The sequence below is a fragment of the Drosophila ficusphila genome, unplaced genomic scaffold (assembly GCF_018152265.1).
Source record: "Drosophila ficusphila isolate 14025-0441.05 unplaced genomic scaffold, ASM1815226v1 contig_348, whole genome shotgun sequence".
Classification (NCBI taxonomy): domain Eukaryota; kingdom Metazoa; phylum Arthropoda; class Insecta; order Diptera; family Drosophilidae; genus Drosophila; species Drosophila ficusphila.
The window spans coordinates 181,118-203,148 of record NW_025064257.1 but is presented as its reverse complement, the minus strand read 5'-3'; the positions used below and the strand labels follow the sequence as shown (position 1 = coordinate 203,148).

General features: G+C 43.9%; 1 protein-coding gene across 3 annotated transcripts in view; it reads left to right on the top strand.

The window, feature by feature from the left end:
• Nucleotides 1–20,364, top strand: part of LOC108101339 (lachesin) — a 427,086-nt gene extending 406,722 nt beyond the window's left edge. For all 3 annotated transcript variants that reach the window (XM_043207880.1, XM_043207878.1, XM_043207879.1), the window contains one exon: nucleotides 19,766–20,364. In XM_043207880.1, the coding sequence (XP_043063815.1) occupies nucleotides 19,766–19,959 (194 nt within the window). In that variant the 3' untranslated portion in view covers nucleotides 19,960–20,364. The remainder of the gene's footprint in view (nucleotides 1–19,765) is intronic.
• Nucleotides 20,365–22,031: the final 1,667 nt, after the last annotated feature.

Below are 22,031 nucleotides of genomic sequence, written 5' to 3'. Positions count from 1 at the left end.
AACATTTTTTAAGATTTTTATGATCCAGACGTAGCGCCAAAAAATGCCAGGCGAATTTGAAAGGTTAATGGTTAATGGTTATGAAAAAACAATAAGCGTTTTTATTGCCGACAAACGCGAGAACTTGTGATTGCAGTGGTTATTTCTTTTTGATGGTTTATTTAAGTCGAAAATACGAAAACGAAATCGAGACGAGAGTTACGCAGTGCGTACGATAGGGAGTTCAAATTTCAACTAAACTTTAATTTCATAAAATTCTCTTACATGCCTATACCTACAGTACTGAGCGGGAGATCGGCGGCCGAATTCGCCTGAGCGAGAAAGCTTTATTAAGCCCCGATCCCCGCTTTACATTGACGTTACAGAGAGAAATCTCCAAACACCGCCCCCTCTGAAGGGACGACGTCCTTCAGGACAACATCGGAAGAAGAGCCAGACGATGGATTGCTCGCCTAAACGTTCCCTCTGCCGTCTTAATGTCCTCCACTCGGACCTTCCCGTCAGCGCCGACGTGCACCGCTACTACGCGTCCGATCCTCCACTGCTGCGGCGGCAGATTGTCCTCGCCGACGACGACGAGAGCTCCCACGACGACGTTTTGGACCTCCTGGTTCCACTTTTGCCTCGTCTGCAGGCTGGAGACGTACTCCCGGGACCATCGCTGCCAGAACCTGTGCCTGAGCGACGAGACACTGCGCCATCGTCGCAAGCAGGTCGGGCTGATCTGGTCCGGGAGTGCCGACGGTGGTGGAGCGACCAGCGGGCCGCCGATCAGGAGATGTCCGGGTGTTAGGGCTTCGCCGTCGCTGGGGTCGCTGCTTAGCGCTCCGATGGGCCTCGAGTTAAGCACCGCCTCCACGCTGTCGAGGAGAGTTCCGAGCTCCTCCGCGGTCAAGAGGTCCTGACCGACCGTCCAAAGGAACAGGTGCTTTGCAGACTTCACACCTGCTTCCCATAGACCGCCGAAGTGAGGTGCTCTGGGCGGTATGAACGCAAACTCGCATCCTTTTTTTGTCGCGAATGCTTCGATACCGCCCCCTGCTCCTCCAGACGGGCCTGGAACTCTCTCAGATGCCGATCCGCGCCGACGAAGTTGGTCGCGTTGTCGCACCACACCTTCTCCGGAATCCCGCGACGACTCACGAACCTTTGAAAAGCCAATAAAAATGCATCAGTGGTAAGGTCAGACACTAACTCTAAGTGGACCGCTTTGGACGCAAAACACACAAACAAGGCCACATATGACTTGTACGGTGGTTTACCACGGATGCGATACGTTGTGCTAAATGGCCCACAAAAATCGACGCCACAGATATTAAAAGGGCGGAGAGCTCGGAGTCTGTCTGATGGCAAGTTCCCCATAATTTGCGTCAAGAGCTGCGGCTTGCATCGAAAGCAGCGCATGCACGAACGAACTGTTCGGCGACATACGTCTTGAGCATTGATCAACCAGACTTTCTCTCGCAGGAGACTCACAAGAGCTCGAGGACCAGCGTGACAATTCGTAACGTACAGATACGACACGTAGGTTTTAACAAATTGTGAGCTTTTTGTTAGCAACAACGGAAATTTGGCTTCGTACGGGATAGGAGCATTTAATAACCGACCACCAACTCGCAATAATGTCGAAGAGCACCAATCTGATTTATTTTCCTGCACAAAGGGATTTAGCTTTTGAATCTGCGTTAATACCGGTTTCTTTTTCCGAATTTTGTCTATGTCGTCACTGAATTCGTGAGATTGGATGACTTCTACAATTTTCTCGAACGCAAAATTCAATTCTCTTGGCGTAATGCTTTTTTCGAAAGGCTGTACAACTTTCTTACACCTCCGAATAAATCTTAAAACCCACACGAAAACTCTCAGCAGCTTCAGGTGCGACGAAAAGGACTCTATTTTCTGAAGCAGGTAGTTGGGCTCTGGTGTGACAACAAGAGTTAACGCCGACTTGCGTAACTCACTCGACACAACTTCTGAAGGGGGTTCGAAATGCTGATTTACAGGCCAACTACTTTCTGTGTCGAGTAAAAATGACGGCCCAGCGAACCAAATGGACGTTAGGAGATCTTCAACGTCACATCCTCGAGACACTATATCCGCTGGGTTTACTTTCGTGGGAACGTGTCGCCAAATTGCATTCTCCGACCACTCTTGGATCTCAGCTACTCGGTTTGATCCAATGCAGAGTGATCTCGGAGTCGGTCCATAGGACCACCTTTTGATAGGGCAATTTAGTAATGGCCTTACACGATTAAGAAGATCTGCTAGAAGGTGAGCTGCACACAGCTCAAGGCGAGGCAAAGTTTTCGTCTTGAGGGGAGCTACTTTGGATTTGGCAGTCAGTAATGACACTTTTAAACCTCCAGCAGTTTGAGTGCGAACGTAGATGCACGCTCCATATGCTCGCATAGAAGCGTCAGCGAAACCGTGTATCGGGACTTGCGAATCTGTATAAACGAATCGCGATACCTTGACTTTGGGCAGTTGCAGCAGAGTTGCTTTGAAGGCTTCCCACGACGTTTGTAGCTGCATCGGTAGCGACTCGTCCCAATCTAATTTTCGAAGCCACAGCTCCTGTAGAAGCATCTTTGCCTTCGTGACCAAAGGACCCAACAGGCTCAGTGGATCGAAAAGTCTCGCAGTCACGGAGAGTATGTTTTGTTTTGTCGGACGAAGATCCTGGAAAGAGTCATCCAACCGAAATTGGAAGTAATCTTTACCAGGTAACCAAACCACTCCAAGGGTTTTAGTCACATCTGAGTCAGCCAATAATGGCATGATAGCGCTGTCAGATGCGGAGATCTCTGGGCAGTTCGAAAACCACTTTGCCAATTTGAAACCTGCCTCTTGCAAAACCTGAGAAACTTCATCACGAAGGCTTTGCAGGTTCTCAACGCATCCGGCGCCTGTCAACAAATCGTCAACATAAAAATCATTCTGAATGACCTTTGCGGCATTTGGATACTTAGCTTGCGCCATCTCTCCAAGCCGCATTAAACACCGGATTGCCATGAAGGGTGCTGGCGACGTTCCGTATGTTACGGTATTTAATCTAAAGATCTTCAGAGACTCAGAAGGATCTCGTCTCCACACTATAAGCTGATAGTTTCGGTCAGCTTCGTCCACCATCACTTGGCGATACATCTTTTTAATGTCCGCTGCAAGGGCGAACCTGTGCATTCTGAACCCTAGTAGCGTCGAATACAGCTCCTCTTGAATAGTGGGGCCTACCATCAAGATATCATTCAACGCAACCTGCGTCGATGTGCGGCTTGAGGCATCGAACACCACTCTCAACTTGGTTGAGGTGCTTTGAGGCCGCAGCACGCATTGGTGCGGAATGAAATAGTGTGGACCATCTGGAATTCTATTATCAGTAGAAGACATATGGCCCATTGACGCATATTCCTCCATGAAGTCCAGATACATTATTTTTAATGAAGGATCTTTGGACAATCTCCTTTCCAGCGACAAAAATCTACGTTTCGCAACTTCATACGAAGAACCAAGAGAATTCGGGTCAGATTTGAACGGCAGACGAACCGAAAATCTCCCGGATGACAGTCTTTGAGTATTCTTCTCAAAGTGTTGTTCACAAAGTTGCTGCTCAGGAGTATGGACTTTAGCCTTAGGCGGCAAGTCCTCCACAGACCAAAATTTCTGCAGGGTTGTGTCGATTGACTTCAACGCTTCTTCCTGGCAGCTGAGATGTACCGAATTTTCAGCCTGAATTTTGGTTTCCGAGGTACATCTCCCTGACACAATCCAGCCGAGAACAGTTTTTTGTAAGATGGGAAGTTCAGGCCCCTGCTTTATCTGGCCGACTGACAGAATTTCAAAAAATGAATCTGCGCCGATAAGCATGTCTATTTTTTGGGGCTTGAAGAAGAATAAATCTGCCAATTTAATATTTTCAGGCACCCTCCACCCGCTGGTGTTCACCGCTTGATCCGGATGATAACCAGAAATATTCTTTAAGATATAAAAATCGGACGACAGCTGGCTGCTCCCTACTCGCGACTTCACTATTGTATGTATTTTCTTTGTTGCTTGGGCATTAGTTTCACCAATGCCCCGCAAGCTCATACACACATCCTCTCTTTTAATTTGTAGTCTCTGAGCGAGCTCGTCGGTCACAAAATTTATTTGTGAACCAGAGTCAAGCAACGCTCGAGCCACAACAAATTCGCCACTTTTCGATTATACGCTCACGATAGCTGTGGCAAGAATGTCTCTATCCGAAGCAGTCGCATGCAAAACATGTGAAGTGGATGGAGTCTCTTGCATGAGCGTGGGCTGAGGAGGAGGCGGCAACGTGAGATTTGTCTTAGGCGAGTATATGTGCAGCAAAGTGTGGTGTGAAGATTTGCACACCCTGCACCTGTTCGATTTGCATTTTTTGACCGTGTGACCCTTGCGAAGGCAGTTAATGCATAAGGGCACTTTCTTGGCAAAATCGAACCTCTGCTGCACTGTTAGAGCTGCGAAAGAAGCGCAGTTTCCTACTTGATGCTCTGCTGATGTGCAAAACACGCATAGGGAAGGGTCGTCCCTGGCAGCGATCAACGAAAAACTTTTATTTCCACTCTTCTTCGGAAAAGTCTGGCTTGGCTGAACATTTTTCGGCTTGGAAGCCTCTTCGGCGACCATGTGTTGGTATCGCCTGTCCAGAGCCGACTCACATTCGCTCCAAAGCGGAAGCGAAGTATAGTCCAGCTGTTCTTCCCACTTTCTCTTTGTCCCTGCATCGACTTTGCTCATTATTAAATGAATGAGGATGGCATTCGTAATTCGTTTGTCATCCCCAATAGACAGCAACGAGTCATAAAGAGCTCTGACTGTGTCGATCAGGTTTCTCAAGGCTGTAGCTGATGGCTGGGACATTTTTGGCAGATTAAAAAGTGTCGATATATTGTCGAAGAAAATCAGACAATCATTATCGTAAACTCGCTTCAGGCTAGCCAGGGCCTTGGGATAGTTGGCCGCGGTGACTTGAAATGCCCTGACTGTGCCTAAAGCGTCTCCAGCCAGACACGATATTAAATGGTTAAATTTTTCAATATCGTGCAGAGTGTCATCTTTGTCGACAAACGTTTCGAAAAGGTTTATAAAGTTTTTAAACTCGGAGTGCTTTCCGCTAAATGTTGGAAGAGACACGCTCGGAAGGCGGCATTGGGGAGTGCGCCTTGCCGGTGGAGCGGATTCATCGACGCTCGCACGCCTGCTTTTGTTTAAAAGGGAAATTAGCAGAGACTTGGCCAATACTGCGGTCTCTTCCAATTCTTCCCGGAACAAATCTTCTGGGTCTCTCGCTTCGATTTGATTCTGGATTGTCGAAGCATTTTCAATGTGCGAACTTAATATTTCCAAACGACATTCTAATTCGAGTGGATTCAGAGATAATCTACCCTCATCCAAATATTGTTGAGTTCGGGATATACTTCGCATAATTCCGTCTCGTTTATTTTTAAGCGCTTCGATTTCTTTGTTGCTCATTGTGATTTCTTATTTGATTAAATTTGGTTTGAAATCGAAAGGCTGTGAATTAATTTTTATTCAAATAACAAAAATCAAAATAAAAAATTTTAATTTATTTTTTATTATTTAAACAAAAATAATAAAAAAAAAAAATAAACGAGTGATATATGCCGAACGTCTACACTGTAGGGGATTTGTCGAATAAATTTAACGAAGTCGTTTAGAATAATATTAATTAATTTATTAATTCCGTACGGAACTAATAAACCCCACGCACAAATTGTAGAGGAGCACACGCTCAGCGCAAACACCGAAAACACAGCGATAACACCAAAAACGCTTGCAATAGTCCAGCGACCGAAAACGAAAAGCGCGAAAGCGAGATCAAAAAACACTGGCAGCGCTGCGTGGGTGAGAGTGCGTGTGTGTGTATGTCTGTATTTAGCTGGCGGCTCACTCTTTGGTAAATGCCGACTAGCGGAAAATGATGCACTGACCGATATATAAGGGCAACGAATATATAAGCGGGATGCTGGCGAAGCGCGGGAAATGGCGCTAAGGCTTGGGAAAATGGCGGAAAAGCGCGGCAAATTTGGGAATGAAAAATGCGCGCACAAGTTTTTTCCGCGATTTTCTTTGCACAATAGTTCACTGGATGCACTTTTTAAATCACTTTATTTTCGGCCTTAATTTTAAACCCTAAATTGCTGCTCACTACGAAAAAATTGGTGGAATTAATTGCACTTATTGGGTCAACAGCGAATTTAAATATAAAGGTCCAAAGCGATTCACTTTAATTCAATATTTATAGCAATATAAAATATAAGCAATATAATATAAATATGTATGAATGTATAATATTCGAATTAAATTGTTAGTGCATGCGAAATCAAATTTTTTGGTTAGAATGCTCACTATCTACCGATTTTACACGAATGCAAAAAGTTGAAAGATTGGGCGATTTTACACGAATGCAAAAAGTTGAAAGATTGGGCGAACACAATTTTAACAAGACGCCACAAATTAACTTTCAACTTTTTACACTCTATACCTGGCTGGCCGATTCGGTCTGATCAGCGACTTCCCTTTTGGTATCCATATGCCTGGGTATATAGGGTGCGAAAGCATAATCAGTTCCAGCGGCGACGACGAAAAGGGCTTCTTGGCAGCAACAACAAAATCTTCTCCAGCGGCAGCGACAAGGCTTCTTCATCAGCAACAAGTCCAACGACGACAAATAATTATTTATTGGCACTTTTGCACTTTTTTTAAGCAGACGCGGATAATTGTTTTTGGTTTTTGATTGTTTGTTACACACCAAAAAAATGCGAAAAAAAAAAAGAGAAACCAACTGCTGATCACGTCGGGGTCACCATGAAAAAACAATAAGCGTTTTTATGCCAACAAACGCGAGAACTTGTGATTGCAGTGGTTATTTCTTTTTGATGGTTTATTTAAGTCGAAAATACGAAAACGAAATCGAGACGAGAGTTACGCAGTGCGTACGATAGGGAGTTCAAATTTCAACTAAACTTTAATTTCATAAAATTCTCTTACATGCCTATACCTACAGTACTGAGCGGGAGATCGGCGGCCGAATTCGCCTGAGCGAGAAAGCTTTATTAAGCCCCGATCCCCGCTTAACATTGACGTTACAGAGAGAAATCTCCAAACAGGGTACCTTAAGGAACTGATATTTTCCACTTTAAGTGACAATGGATATGTATTTCCGGCAGGAATCGACAGGAAAAAGAACTAACCGATTTGCAAGTCAATCTTATGAAAAATCTTGTCATCTCGCAGTCTATCCAGTTGGTCATCTATAAAAGGCAAGAGGAAGTGATCTTTCACGAGTCAGACTCCTCTATGATTTCTCCTGTAAGTCCAAGCGCGTCCAAGCAAAAATTCGGAAATTCGTCCTACTTCATTGTCAATGTGTCTGAAACTGTCTCGTTCAAATGTGTAATTGGAGTTATTTTCTTCGCGTCACGATCACTCCCGAAACCAATTAGGGCAATGCTACAGCTTTGTAATCCTTGACGACGTATTCCGTTGTATAGATTACAAAGCTACTTTTCAAACGCACTCGGTCACTTTATTATTCTCAGCCTTTATTACCTGGCCACAATTACGCGAAATTTGTCAGAATTGGTTGCACTTGAAGCATTTAGCGCCTCGCTCTTTGTTTTCGCAACTGTTGGTCAGGTGTCCTTTTTCATCATAATTGTAGCATGTAACATGTTCTTTTAAGTTCTTGCTTGAGGTTTTTTGGCCGTGGAGCACTTTGTATCTTTGCTTCGGTTTTTCGTAGTCATCTACATTACATTTTAGTTTCTCTTGGAACTCGCTGATCTTATTGGCACTGTACAATGTCTTGTCAACTGGATGGTCGTCTACGCCATCGTTTTTGTACTGTATCGGTTTGTGGTGTCTTTGCTGTTCACAACAATTTTAAATTCATTGAAGGTAGCAATTTAAAAAATGTTCCATGTCGTTCCAGTACAAAATTAAAGCTTTCTTTTCGAACTATTATACTTTAACCACTGTAACGAACTGCTTTTTCACTATTCGCTCGCTACGTAAAATTTGTGTGTTCGCCCCACCAAATTTGTTGTTGCGTGATCCCGACCAAGGGGGAGAATGGGGGAGTTTGCATTCAACTTGGTGAATGCCAGCATGATCTTTATCACTGCTCTCCTCAAGCCGAAGCACTACCTCCACGTGGTTCTCCCTGGAGAACCAACATCCGTTGAGTGCAAACTAAAGCGCGCGACGAGAGTCCTAGCTCTTTAAACTAGGTTGTGGCGTAGGACTTGAAATCCACCCATGGAAAAACAAAGGTTCAATGAAAGAAGCAAAAGAAGGCTCGGAACGGCACCGATTTAACGTTGACGATCATGGCATTCCCAGAAGGGAATGCATTTGGCTGTGGCTTCGTTGTTGGAGCCAGACTGCGGCGCCGAGTCTCTCATTTTCTGCCAATAAACGAGAGACTTGCAACGATCCGAATTACTGCCAAATATGCGCGCACGCTCCAACCGAAGAAAAGGACGATGTCACCAAGGTTACTTTCTAAGCTCGACCGAGCTTACGGCCGCTGCCCTTCTCATGACATTACAATCCTCCTTGGGGATTTTAATGCCAAGGTAGGGCGAGAAGTCATCTTTGGTGCCACCGTCGGGCGATTTAGTCCACACAAGACCACCTTGAGCAATGGTCTCAGATTAATAGGCTTTGCTGCAGCGCATAATATGGTAGTTCGTAGTACTGGGTTCCGTCATTTGGACATACATAAGGCGTCGTGGCTCTATCCTGATCGGCTGACCAGAAATCAGATCGATCATGTTGTGATCGATGCACGGCATGCATCTAGCGCACTCGACGTGCGATCCTGTCAGGGATCGACAACATCGACTCCGACCAGTCCGAGGACTGTTGAGAAGGCTGGACATGGTAAAGCTGCAAGCACAACAGACAAGGCCTATTGAGCCGAACACTCCCTGCGAACTTCCGCAGAAGATGTCATTGGATTCCAGCGCAACCCAACAAGGAATCCATGGTATGACCAGGAGTTCGTGACGCAACAGCTGCAAAAGACGCCGCCTACCGAAGAACACTGCAAGCTGGGGCTACACGGGATGTTGTTGTTGAGGTCTACAGGTTAAGGAGAAGAGATGAGGAACGGCTTTTCAAACGCAAGTAAAGAGAACAGGAAAGGCGAGAGTGTGAAAGCATAGAGAGCAGCAGAAGCCGAAATGAAGCTCGTAACTTCTATCAGAGGGTAAAGCATCTGACCCAAGGTTGTAAGACTGGAGGAGTTGCATGCAAAGACAATGACGGAAACCTAGTCACAGATGCAGAGATTGTGCTGAAGTTATGGAGGGATCACTTCTCAAGCCTGTTGGCTGGCTCTGGCACGGGCTATGAAGATTACGATCCACAAACCCCAACCTACGGTACTGATATAGATGTACCGACCCCAAGTCAAAGATGCAATCCAACGACTCAAAAGCAATAAATTCGCAGGTGCTGATGGCCTGCCGGCTGAATTGTTTAAGACAGCTGGTGATATGTTGGTAGGGAGCATGCACCAACTAATCAGCAAGATATGGCGTACGGAGAGCATGCCCGAAGATTGGAACCTCAGCATGATCTTTCCTGTCCTGAAGAAGGGTGATGCCACATTGCGCACCAATTACCGTGGCATTAGTCTTCTTCCAGTCGCATACAACTTCCTTTCGAGCGTATTGTGTGAAAACCTGGAACCCCATGCTGAAGCACTGATTGGACCTTATCAGTACGGGCTTAGGCCTGGCAAATCCACTATTGACCAGATTTTTACCTTGCGCCAAATCCTAGGGAAGTCCTATGAGAACCAGATCGACACCCATCATCTATTCGTCGATTACAGGGCTGCATTCTATAGTCCCCGGCGAGATCGCCTATATGCCACCATGTCTGAGCTTGTTAGACCAGCAAAACTGATACGGCTTTGCAGGATGACATTGAGCAACACCATCAGCTCTGTCAAGGTACGAAACGACCAATCCGAAACCTTTAGTACCAAGTGTGGTCTCAGACAAGGTGACTCGCTATCCTGCATGCTCTTCAACATTCTAATGGAGAGTATTGTAAGAAAGGCTGGTGTGCATCGGACGGGCCCGGTTCTGACAAACAGGTGTGTCCAACTCCTTGGTTACGCTGATGATATTGATATCATTGGCCGAACCAAGCGTGGTGTTATAACAGCCTTTGGGGCTATTGAAAAAGAGTCGGCTAAAGTAGGACTAGCAGTGAACGGACAAGACAAAGTTTATGGTGTGCTCAAGCAGAGAATCGCGGCGTCTTGATTCTTAACTGACTGCAGATAGCTATAGCTTTGAGTCCGTCAAGAAATTCATCTACCTGGGCACTGCTATAACTAGCACAAATGATGTCAGCCTAAAGATTAAGCGGAAAGTCACACTTGCCAACAGGTGTTACTTTGGGCTCAGTAGGCATTTCAACAGTAGAGCTCTCTCTAGACAGGCAAAAATAACACTCTTCAAGACGCTGTAACGATGCTTCTCAGGCTGGGATAGACCTCAGTCGTGCCAGAGATCCTTACAAGAAATTTGTAATTTACAGGGGAACTTGATTATGAAAGGAATTGTTGAGCGCGGGATTTGGATCAATGATACTCCGGCTTTGGGCACACTACGTAACCTCTAGCGGGCTCTGCGCCGTTAGCTAGCGGAGAAGGGAGCGGGAGGGGAGCTCCCACGTGCCTCTGAGACACCTGACTGTACCGAAGCTATGCTTGGTAGGTAAGAGTAGGAACGCGTGAGCGTGTCTGGGCCCAGGAATACTAGCTACGGGCACGGGAACGGAATGTGAATCCAACAGGGGCACGCCGATGTTCTCTGGGTTAACCAGGAATGGTCGTAGCCACGCCTGAGGGATCGCTAACTACTGGTAGGGATTGGGATATGAATCCAACAGGGGCACGCCGATGTTCTCTGGGTTAACCAGGAATGGTCGTAGCCACGCCTGAGGGATCGCTAACTACTGGTAAGGATTGGGATGTAAATCCAACAGGGGCACGCCGACGTTCTCTGTGTTGACCAGGAATTGTCGTAGCCACGCCTGAGGGATCACTAACTGCTGGTAGGGATCGGAGAGGTTAGGGTTAGGGTTAGTTGCTATGAAGTCTACGAAATCAAGTACGCACTGGAATTAAATGATCACAATATATAACTCCACTTTATTTGATACTTTTCCTGCCTTGTTTCCCTGCTGCTGCACCGATGTCTGTTTGCTAAGCCGCGGTGGCTGTATCGTGTGTATAAGGTATGTTTGATTAAGCCGCGGTGGCTGTATTACGCGTGTAATGGCTGTTTGATTAAGCCGCGGTGGCTGTACTGTGCGACGCGCGTTGATTCTCGAGACACGTGATTTGGTTTACCTGTTTGCGTATGTTTGCCCTCTGCGGCGGACCGGGGCAGCAAAAATTCGGAAATTCGTCCTACTTCATTGTCAATGTGTCTGAAACTGTCTCGTTCAAATGTGTAATTGGAGTTATTTTCTTCGCGTCACGATCACTCCCGAAACCAATTAGGGCAATGCTACAGCTTTGTAATCCTTGACGACGTATTCCGTTGTATAGATTACAAAGCTACTTTTCAAACGCACTCGGTCACTTTATTATTCTCAGCCTTTATTACCTGGCCACAATTACGCGAAATTTGTCAGAATTGGTTGCACTTGAAGCATTTAGCGCCTCGCTCTTTGTTTTCGCAACTGTTGGTCAGGTGTCCTTTTTCATCATAATTGTAGCATGTAACATGTTCTTTTAAGTTCTTGCTTGAGGTTTTTTGGCCGTGGAGCACTTTGTATCTTTGCTTTGGTTTTCGTAGTCATCAACATTACATTTTAGTTTCTCTTGGAACTCGCTGATCTTATTGGCACTGTACAATGTCTTGTCAACTGGATGGTCGTCTACGCCATCGTTTTTGTACTGTATCGGTTTGTGGTGTCTTTGCTGTTCACAACAATTTTAAATTCATTGAAGGTAGCAATTTAAAAAATGTTCCATGTCGTTCCAGTACAAAATTAAAGCTTTCTTTTCGAACTATTATACTTTAACCACTGTAACGAACTGCTTTTTCACTATTCGCTCGCTACGTAAAATTTGTGTGTTCGCCCCACCAAATTTGTTGTTGCGTGATCCCGACCAAGGGGGAGAATGGGGGAGTTTGCATTCAACTTGGTGAATGCCAGCATGATCTTTATCACTGCTCTCCTCAAGCCGAAGCACTACCTCCACGTGGTTCTCCCTGGAGAACCAACATCCGTTGAGTGCAAACTAAAGCGCGCGACGAGAGTCCTAGCTCTTTAAACTAGGTTGTGGCGTAGGACTTGAAATCCACCCATGGAAAAACAAAGGTTCAATGAAAGAAGCAAAAGAAGGCTCGGAACGGCACCGATTTAACGTTGACGATCATGGCATTCCCAGAAGGGAATGCATTTGGCTGTGGCTTCGTTGTTGGAGCCAGACTGCGGCGCCGAGTCTCTCATTTTCTGCCAATAAACGAGAGACTTGCAACGATCCGAATTACTGCCAAATATGCGCGCACGCTCCAACCGAAGAAAAGGACGATGTCACCAAGGTTACTTTCTAAGCTCGACCGAGCTTACGGCCGCTGCCCTTCTCATGACATTACAATCCTCCTTGGGGATTTTAATGCCAAGGTAGGGCGAGAAGTCATCTTTGGTGCCACCGTCGGGCGATTTAGTCCACACAAGACCACCTTGAGCAATGGTCTCAGATTAATAGGCTTTGCTGCAGCGCATAATATGGTAGTTCGTAGTACTGGGTTCCGTCATTTGGACATACATAAGGCGTCGTGGCTCTATCCTGATCGGCTGACCAGAAATCAGATCGATCATGTTGTGATCGATGCACGGCATGCATCTAGCGCACTCGACGTGCGATCCTGTCAGGGATCGACAACATCGACTCCGACCAGTCCGAGGACTGTTGAGAAGGCTGGACATGGTAAAGCTGCAAGCACAACAGACAAGGCCTATTGAGCCGAACACTCCCTGCGAACTTCCGCAGAAGATGTCATTGGATTCCAGCGCAACCCAACAAGGAATCCATGGTATGACCAGGAGTTCGTGACGCAACAGCTGCAAAAGACGCCGCCTACCGAAGAACACTGCAAGCTGGGGCTACACGGGATGTTGTTGTTGAGGTCTACAGGTTAAGGAGAAGAGATGAGGAACGGCTTTTCAAACGCAAGTAAAGAGAACAGGAAAGGCGAGAGTGTGAAAGCATAGAGAGCAGCAGAAGCCGAAATGAAGCTCGTAACTTCTATCAGAGGGTAAAGCATCTGACCCAAGGTTGTAAGACTGGAGGAGTTGCATGCAAAGACAATGACGGAAACCTAGTCACAGATGCAGAGATTGTGCTGAAGTTATGGAGGGATCACTTCTCAAGCCTGTTGGCTGGCTCTGGCACGGGCTATGAAGATTACGATCCACAAACCCCAACCTACGGTACTGATATAGATGTACCGACCCCAAGTCAAAGATGCAATCCAACGACTCAAAAGCAATAAATTCGCAGGTGCTGATGGCCTGCCGGCTGAATTGTTTAAGGCAGCTGGTGATATGTTGGTAGGGAGCATGCACCAACTAATCAGCAAGATATGGCGTACGGAGAGCATGCCCGAAGATTGGAACCTCAGCATGATCTTTCCTGTCCTGAAGAAGGGTGATGCCACATTGCGCACCAATTACCGTGGCATTAGTCTTCTTCCAGTCGCATACAACTTCCTTTCGAGCGTATTGTGTGAAAACCTGGAACCCCATGCTGAAGCACTGATTGGACCTTATCAGTACGGGCTTAGGCCTGGCAAATCCACTATTGACCAGATTTTTACCTTGCGCCAAATCCTAGGGAAGTCCTATGAGAACCAGATCGACACCCATCATCTATTCGTCGATTACAGGGCTGCATTCTATAGTCCCCGGCGAGATCGCCTATATGCCACCATGTCTGAGCTTGTTAGACCAGCAAAACTGATACGGCTTTGCAGGATGACATTGAGCAACACCATCAGCTCTGTCAAGGTACGAAACGACCAATCCGAAACCTTTAGTACCAAGTGTGGTCTCAGACAAGGTGACTCGCTATCCTGCATGCTTTTCAACATTCTAATGGAGAGTATTGTAAGAAAGGCTGGTGTGCATCGGACGGGCCCGGTTCTGACAAACAGGTGTGTCCAACTCCTTGGTTACGCTGATGATATTGATATCATTGGCCGAACCAAGCGTGGTGTTATAACAGCCTTTGGGGCTATTGAAAAAGAGTCGGCTAAAGTAGGACTAGCAGTGAACGGACAAGACAAAGTTTATGGTGTGCTCAAGCAGAGAATCGCGGCGTCTTGATTCTTAACTGACTGCAGATAGCTATAGCTTTGAGTCCGTCAAGAAATTCATCTACCTGGGCACTGCTATAACTAGCACAAATGATGTCAGCCTAAAGATTAAGCGGAAAGTCACACTTGCCAACAGGTGTTACTTTGGGCTCAGTAGGCATTTCAACAGTAGAGCTCTCTCTAGACAGGCAAAAATAACACTCTTCAAGACGCTGTAACGATGCTTCTCAGGCTGGGATAGACCTCAGTCGTGCCAGAGATCCTTACAAGAAATTTGTAATTTACAGGGGAACTTGATTATGAAAGGAATTGTTGAGCGCGGGATTTGGATCAATGATACTCCGGCTTTGGGCACACTACGTAACCTCTAGCGGGCTCTGCGCCGTTAGCTAGCGGAGAAGGGAGCGGGAGGGGAGCTCCCACGTGCCTCTGAGACACCTGACTGTACCGAAGCTATGCTTGGTAGGTAAGAGTAGGAACGCGTGAGCGTGTCTGGGCCCAGGAATACTAGCTACGGGCACGGGAACGGAATGTGAATCCAACAGGGGCACGCCGATGTTCTCTGGGTTAACCAGGAATGGTCGTAGCCACGCCTGAGGGATCGCTAACTACTGGTAGGGATTGGGATATGAATCCAACAGGGGCACGCCGATGTTCTCTGGGTTAACCAGGAATGGTCGTAGCCACGCCTGAGGGATCGCTAACTACTGGTAAGGATTGGGATGTAAATCCAACAGGGGCACGCCGACGTTCTCTGTGTTGACCAGGAATTGTCGTAGCCACGCCTGAGGGATCACTAGCTACTGGTAGGGATCGGAGAGGTTAGGGTTAGGGTTAGTTGCTATGAAGTCTACGAAATCAAGTATGCACTGGAATTAAATGATCACAATATATAACTCCACTTTATTTGATACTTGTCCTGCCTTGTTTCCCTGCTGCTGCACCGATGTCTGTTTGCTAAGCCGCGGTGGCTGTATCGTGTGTATAAGGTATGTTTGATTAAGCCGCGGTGGCTGTATTACGCGTGTAATGGCTGTTTGATTAAGCCGCGGTGGCTGTACTGTGCGACGCGCGTTGATTCTCGAGACACGTGATTTGGTTTACCTGTTTGCGTATGTTTGCCCTCTGCGGCGGACCGGGGCAGAACAGAAGCCGAGCTGCGGAGCGCACGTCTGCTCGCAACGGCTGTCCGGAAGGGAAGAGGTCAAGTCGCGGAGCGCACGTCTGCTCGCTACGGCTGACCGGAAAGGAAGAGATCGAGTTACCATCTCGATCCTCTGACCAGGCTATCAACGTGGCGATTTTGACAGCGTCGCGATCTGGCAAGGTCTTGCGATCTGGCAACGTGTCAACTGTCAGTGCGTTGATCGATAGTGCCAAAAATGGCAACGTTGGTCAGGGCGCGAAATAAATGGCAACGTTGTCGTATGTAATGGCTTAACAGCTGTGCTTAAAACTACAATAACAAATAATTCAAGGCGCTTCTCTTATATGACTAATGAAATAACAATAGGGATATAAAAAGATAAACAAAAGAAAAGGAAATATGTGCGCCTCGTTGAATGAGGCGTCACACCCTGTTCGGGGTGCCCCTGTTGGATTCACATCCCGTTCCCGTGCCCGTAGCTAGTATTCCTGGGCCCAGACACGCTACTCTTACCTACCAAGCATAGCTTTGGTACAGTCAGGTGTCTCACAGGCACGTGGGAGCTCCCCTCCCGCTCCCTTCTCCGCTAGCTAACGGCGCAGAGCCCGCTAGAGGTTACGCAGTGTGCCCAAAGCCGGAGTATCATTGATCCAAATCCCGCGCTCAACAATTCCTTTTATAAACAAGTTCCCCTGTAAATTACAAATTTCTTGTAAGGATCTCTGGCACGACTGAGGTCTATCCCAGCCTGAGAAGCATCGTTACAACGCTCATTCTTTCAGTACTCTTATATGGTGCGGAGTGCTGGACAGTGGTGCAATCCGATGCAGCCGCTCTTGGAGTGTTCAAGAGAAAGATTCTCTGCAAAATCTTTGGTCCGATCTGCGTTAGCGATGCTTATCGCATTAGATGGAACCACGAGCTGTATGAGCTGTACGGGGATGTTGATGTAGACAGTCGAGTTAAAATTCACAGACTCCGCTGGCTGGGTCACATCTTCCGTATGGAAGAAGACGCTTCGGCCCGTAGGGTGTTTAATGCGGTAATTGTCGGGAAACGGAGGAGAGGACGACCCCGGATGCGTTGGAAGCCCTGTCTACATCCGGTGCTGCCAACTGGCAAAGGCGCACCCAGGACAGGGATGCGTGGAGGCGAGATGTGCAACAGTCCCCCGTCAAGGGTTGTGATGGCCAATTATTATAATTTATCCCGACCAAGAAGTACACAGAATTAGGTTAGATTTAGCAATAGGGAGTTTGGTTTATTGGTTCTCGTTATAGAATTGATTCGAGGTGATGTGCTGCGGCGGCACGCCTACCTCGCGTCCTCTGCCTTAAGGAGTCTTTCGGGTACCGGTCTCGTAATAGCCTCGCTACTGGTCTTTCACAACTTGGAGGATGTTAAGTAGAACCTCCCTAGCTGGGCTAAGCAGTGATGCCTGCAGTCACCACTCTTCGCTCCACCCCGGTCGGGACTTCGTCGGCATGGCCCTCGCATAACATCCATTGCTCAGACTCCACCAACTTCGTCGATTTCAAGAAGACGCGCCCTACACCTTACCTTGCACCCTCTGGATCTCAGCTTGGCAGTCTCAGCTTATGTGGACGAGACCGTCCGGATGATTTGGCACTTGGTATTCACTGGGTTTCCACCCGCGTTGGTACGATCTCTTGCACGAGTTTCACTAGACTGTTCTGGCGTGGGTCTTAGACGCGACCGTCCTCCGAGGCTGTTCCTTTCTAACTCCTCTCCATCCGGCTCACGTGATCGGGTCCAAAGTGCATCGAGGTTCCGCTAATTCACGGTGTCTCCTCCTTGCGCGGGTCCGAAGACCGCAGATCCACCGTTATGTCGGTCCAAAGTCCGCGGATTCACCGTTCAACCCCGATGCCCTTGCCGACTGGAGTCCAAGGTCCAGAGCGGTACCAATATTTCCCTTTTTGGTACCCGGTCTTCCCCATGCAGCTCCTCCCACTGTTGCTATGTGGAGTTTCCCCTGCACCTGCATTTGTGGGGAGTTTTACGACTCCTTACACCACGATTCAACCGATGGTCTTCTATGTCGCGAAACCTAGACACGAATCCCGATGTCGCCATTTCAGTGTAAAATCAGTGTTTTCTTTCGTCTGTCCTTCACTAATTTTGATCCATTCTGCGTTTTGTCTTGCTTGTCTGAAAGTTCCTGTGTTATGCGATTTTTGTGTAAAACATTGCGAATTGCAGAAAGGTCACGTTCGTTCAAATTTCGCTGGGTATATCTTTTCGTCGCTAGACAATTTTCCGAGTCCTCATCGAAGTCAAATTCGGAAAAATTACGGAGTCTTGGCGGTTTCCTTTATAACCCGCGTTCTCAAACACGATTATTTCAAATTATTTAAACATAAATCATTTTGGCGGAAAAAATATCAAAATGGCGTCGAAAAATGTTTCCTACCTTTTTAAGGTATTTCACTTTTACACACTAGAGACGCGTGTTTTCTCGAAAATGGAATGGGCCGAACTTATAATAAAACAAGAAAGGAAGCCAGCTTTAGCAAGCCGAAGCTTCAATACCCTTACAGTCATAAAATATGCCAAACAATGTCATTATCTATATTTTCGACGATTGTTCAGCTTTATGATATAGTCGTCCGATTTGTATAAAATCTTATTCCAAATTTAAAGTCATTAGAAAACTTTATATTCCAAAAATCGTGCTCATCTCTTGAAAAAACGATATTATAATTTTATTTCCGTTAATTCTATATAGATTTTTCTATTTATTCTATGGCAGCTATATGTTGCAGTTGTTTGATTCTTATGATTTTTTTAATTTAAAATCACTCATACTCGTGGGATTAAAAACAACGATGTTATAATTTTTTTTTCATTTTTTATATACAGTAGAATCCGGTTATAGCGACTTTCAAGGGACCGACGATTTTTCGTCGTTTTACCCGGAAGACGCACTAAGCAAAAGGAACAAAAAAATTTTTTGTTTGTTTATTTTTGTTTGCTGTCCTCGTAATAGGTTTTTAAAACAAATCAAATTAATTTTTTAATTAAAACTAAAAATTTAATAAATTTAATTCAAAAACATGGGTTTCTTATAATACTGAAAACTGAATGAGCTTATTATTGCACATTTTCCATTTGCCGAATTTACGCTTTTAGTTTTACTCGGAAAAAAACAGAAAAAAAACTAGAAATATAACGGGACATCTCATGGAATAGGCTATGAGGTCTGCACACGCAGTGTGAAGTCGGCATTGCACTTCGACTCTCTCTCTCTCTCTCTCGCAGCAGCGTAGTGACAGTGTTAGATCCTTCGTGTCGCTGCTACGCACACAAGCAAAGGCGCCGATCACTAATAAATACATACATTTCTAACAGCGTGTTTTGATGCTTAAATTTGGCACTATTGCAATGTATTTTTTTTTCTGCACGACGCAATATCCGGAGGCCCTTTCATATATGTTTGTATGGGGACCAACCAAAACCATCGAGTTTTCGTCGCACAACCCGGACGGACACTATAAGCGGGGTCGTTATAACAGTATTCTACTGTATATATTTTTCGATCTTTCTTATGGCAGCTATATGATATAGTTATTCGATTTCGCTAAAATTTAGTTCGAAATTCAATTGTTGTTAGAAAACGTCATCTGGAAGAAATCAAGTAGCTCTCCTATTTGAGCTATCCGATATGGTCGCCCGATCCGGCCCGTTCCTACTTATATAGTTGGTAAAGTTTCAGCAACAATAGCCTTAAAACTGAGAGACTACTTTACATAGAAACAAACAGGAGGACAGACGCACAGACGGACAGACGGACTTCGATTCAAATCCTGATGGTGATCAAGAATATATATACTTTATGGGGTCTGAGCTATCTCCCTTTGTAAAGGTATCAATATTTTTAATTAAAATACCATTAAAAATATAATTAAAAATACTAAAAATTACAACATGTAAAAAATCGGATTATTTATCCCTCGCAACTTGTTTTAATCTTTGCATTCCTCAAAACTATTTTTTGGGTTGTCAATCCAACAAGCCAACAACATTTATTTACTACAACTCACTATAATTGCGATTCCATCAGTTTAAATGTAAAATTTGTATATCAATAGCATTTTAAAGAACTGTCAAGTTACGTAGATAAAGTTGTATTTTTATTTTATTTTGAAAATTATTTTTTAAAATAATTTAAAATCTTTTTATGTATGCATTTCAGTGCACACTCATGTACCCGTACGTTACGGAAATGAAAAAACTTACGAGCCTGGAGTCATACCATCACCTATTACACCCTGGATACTTAGAAATGCAGGGTCTCGACGCCTTGCGCCCCCAACAAAAACTTCCAAAGCGTTAGTGATATTATTTTGTGTGTTGTCCCCGAGTACGTATATGCTCCTATTATTATAAAGCTCTCTAAAATAAACTGTTAATTGGAGTTGCCCACTTCTGAACTGCCTACCAGTTTTGAAAACAACGATTCATTGATTTCTCATTTAAGTTCTTCATGTTGCATAGTGTAAAGCATTTTCATTGAGTCAAAGCCTTTCATATCAAGCTAATCGAATGTAAGTTAACATGTTAAAGAAAATCATTTAAATAACATAAGTGCAAGTAATTTAAAAAAGCAACAATTAAAGTATGTTATGTACGTATATAATATTATTTTAAGGGGACTGGTTTTTTGTCAATTAGGTAAGTTTATCTAGTATACATAATGAAGAAAAATTAACACTAAAATGAGAAAATTGCACAAATAAATAACTGCATAAAATTCTATCTTTTTTTACTTTGAATATATGAACCTCTTAATTTTCTGTATGTGCTGAAAGTAAATCAAAATTTATTATTTACCTACACAAGGAATCTTATTCAACAATAATCGAATACGAAAGTAAAAAAATACTCGCTTTCCGACAAAAAACCAAAAATAAATTTAAAATAAGATATGGTAGCTTCTTAAGCACCCCTCAGAAAAAACATAAAATATTTTAAGGGGGTAAGGTTTTAAGAATTTTTTTTCCGATTTTTTTTTTTTTTTTTTTTTTTCTAAAAGAGCAATATGTCGAGAATATTGTGTAAAAATTTTTAGTCAATTAGAGTAAACCAACAGAATTACAGCGTTTTAAACGACCGAATTTTTCCGTATTTTGACGTATAAAAATATTTTAAATCGATTTTCCAGAAAACATTATTTTGAAAGTCGGTGAACATCAGAGTTCGAAATCTACTAAACCGATCCTTTTCAAATTTTTAACACAAATTCTCCGCATAAAAACGTAGGTAATCAAGAAGAGTTCAATTTTTATTTTTATTTTTTTTTTTTATTTAAAAAAAATAAAATAACAGCAATTTTTTGAGCTAAAATCGCACTTTTCACTTTTAAGTGCTCCCAAAAATAGAGAAAAAAAATGTTTTTTTTTAACTGTTCTTGATTACCTCGAGAAATTCATATCACTTTTTTTAGATGATCCGTTAACGAGTTATGATGTTCACCGCAAAACAACATTTTCTTTAGGCGCTTCGGAAGATTAACAGCCACAGACCTATTTCTAAATATTAAAGTTGAACAATAACATGTAATTAAGCTCAATATAATAAGAGAATTCATTTCTCCGCAAAAAAAAAAACAAGTATATCCCTTTTTTTGGACTTTAAAACCTTACACAATATTCGTGTACAGCGTGACAGTAAAAATTAATATATTTGCATTAATAAAAGTGTTTAAAAGCAGAAATTAATCCTCTTTATAATTTTGGCCAAGAGATCTTGTAAGAATTGAACTAAGTTTTTGCCACTTCCCTTGGAGTAAATAGGACATACTCTGATATACATACGAGTTTCGTTTGGAGTAAAAGGACTGTAATTTAATTCCAGTCAACAAATAAAGTACGACAAAAATCTAAAAGTTCTATTTTCATACAGTTTTTGATGGTTGCATATACTTAAATTAAAATGATGGCCTTTGATATTACTCAAAGATTCATATTTTACTAACTTATAAAATATTATTTTCAGTAAAATTTATCTTAAAAGTAGATTATAAAACCTGATATTAAAATTACTTAGTTTGAGATCTATGCACGATGGAGAGTTTTTTCTTTAAGATTAGTTTGGATTTTGCGATTTACACTTGTACGTTTTTGCTTGCAAGAGCATGTAGCTCTTGACAGTGTAATCATTTAATAATTTTTGTAAGTAAGGGTTTTTATAAAACTACTATTTCTTTTTTTTAAACAAAAACCCAAAAATCTCGACCCTGGTAGTGTGCCCAGAACCCAAAATATTTTTCTTTATATTATCTTTTTTAAAAAAACATCTTTGAGCTCTTATAAAAGGTAGGAAATAAACAACTTTGCCCAAAAGTGGACTCGCAGGCCTATATATTAGAGAAAGATTCTCTATTTTTTTTTTTAATAAAAATTGTCAATATTACTTTAAAACTAGTACGACTACATATTTATTTGTATATGAAAACATAT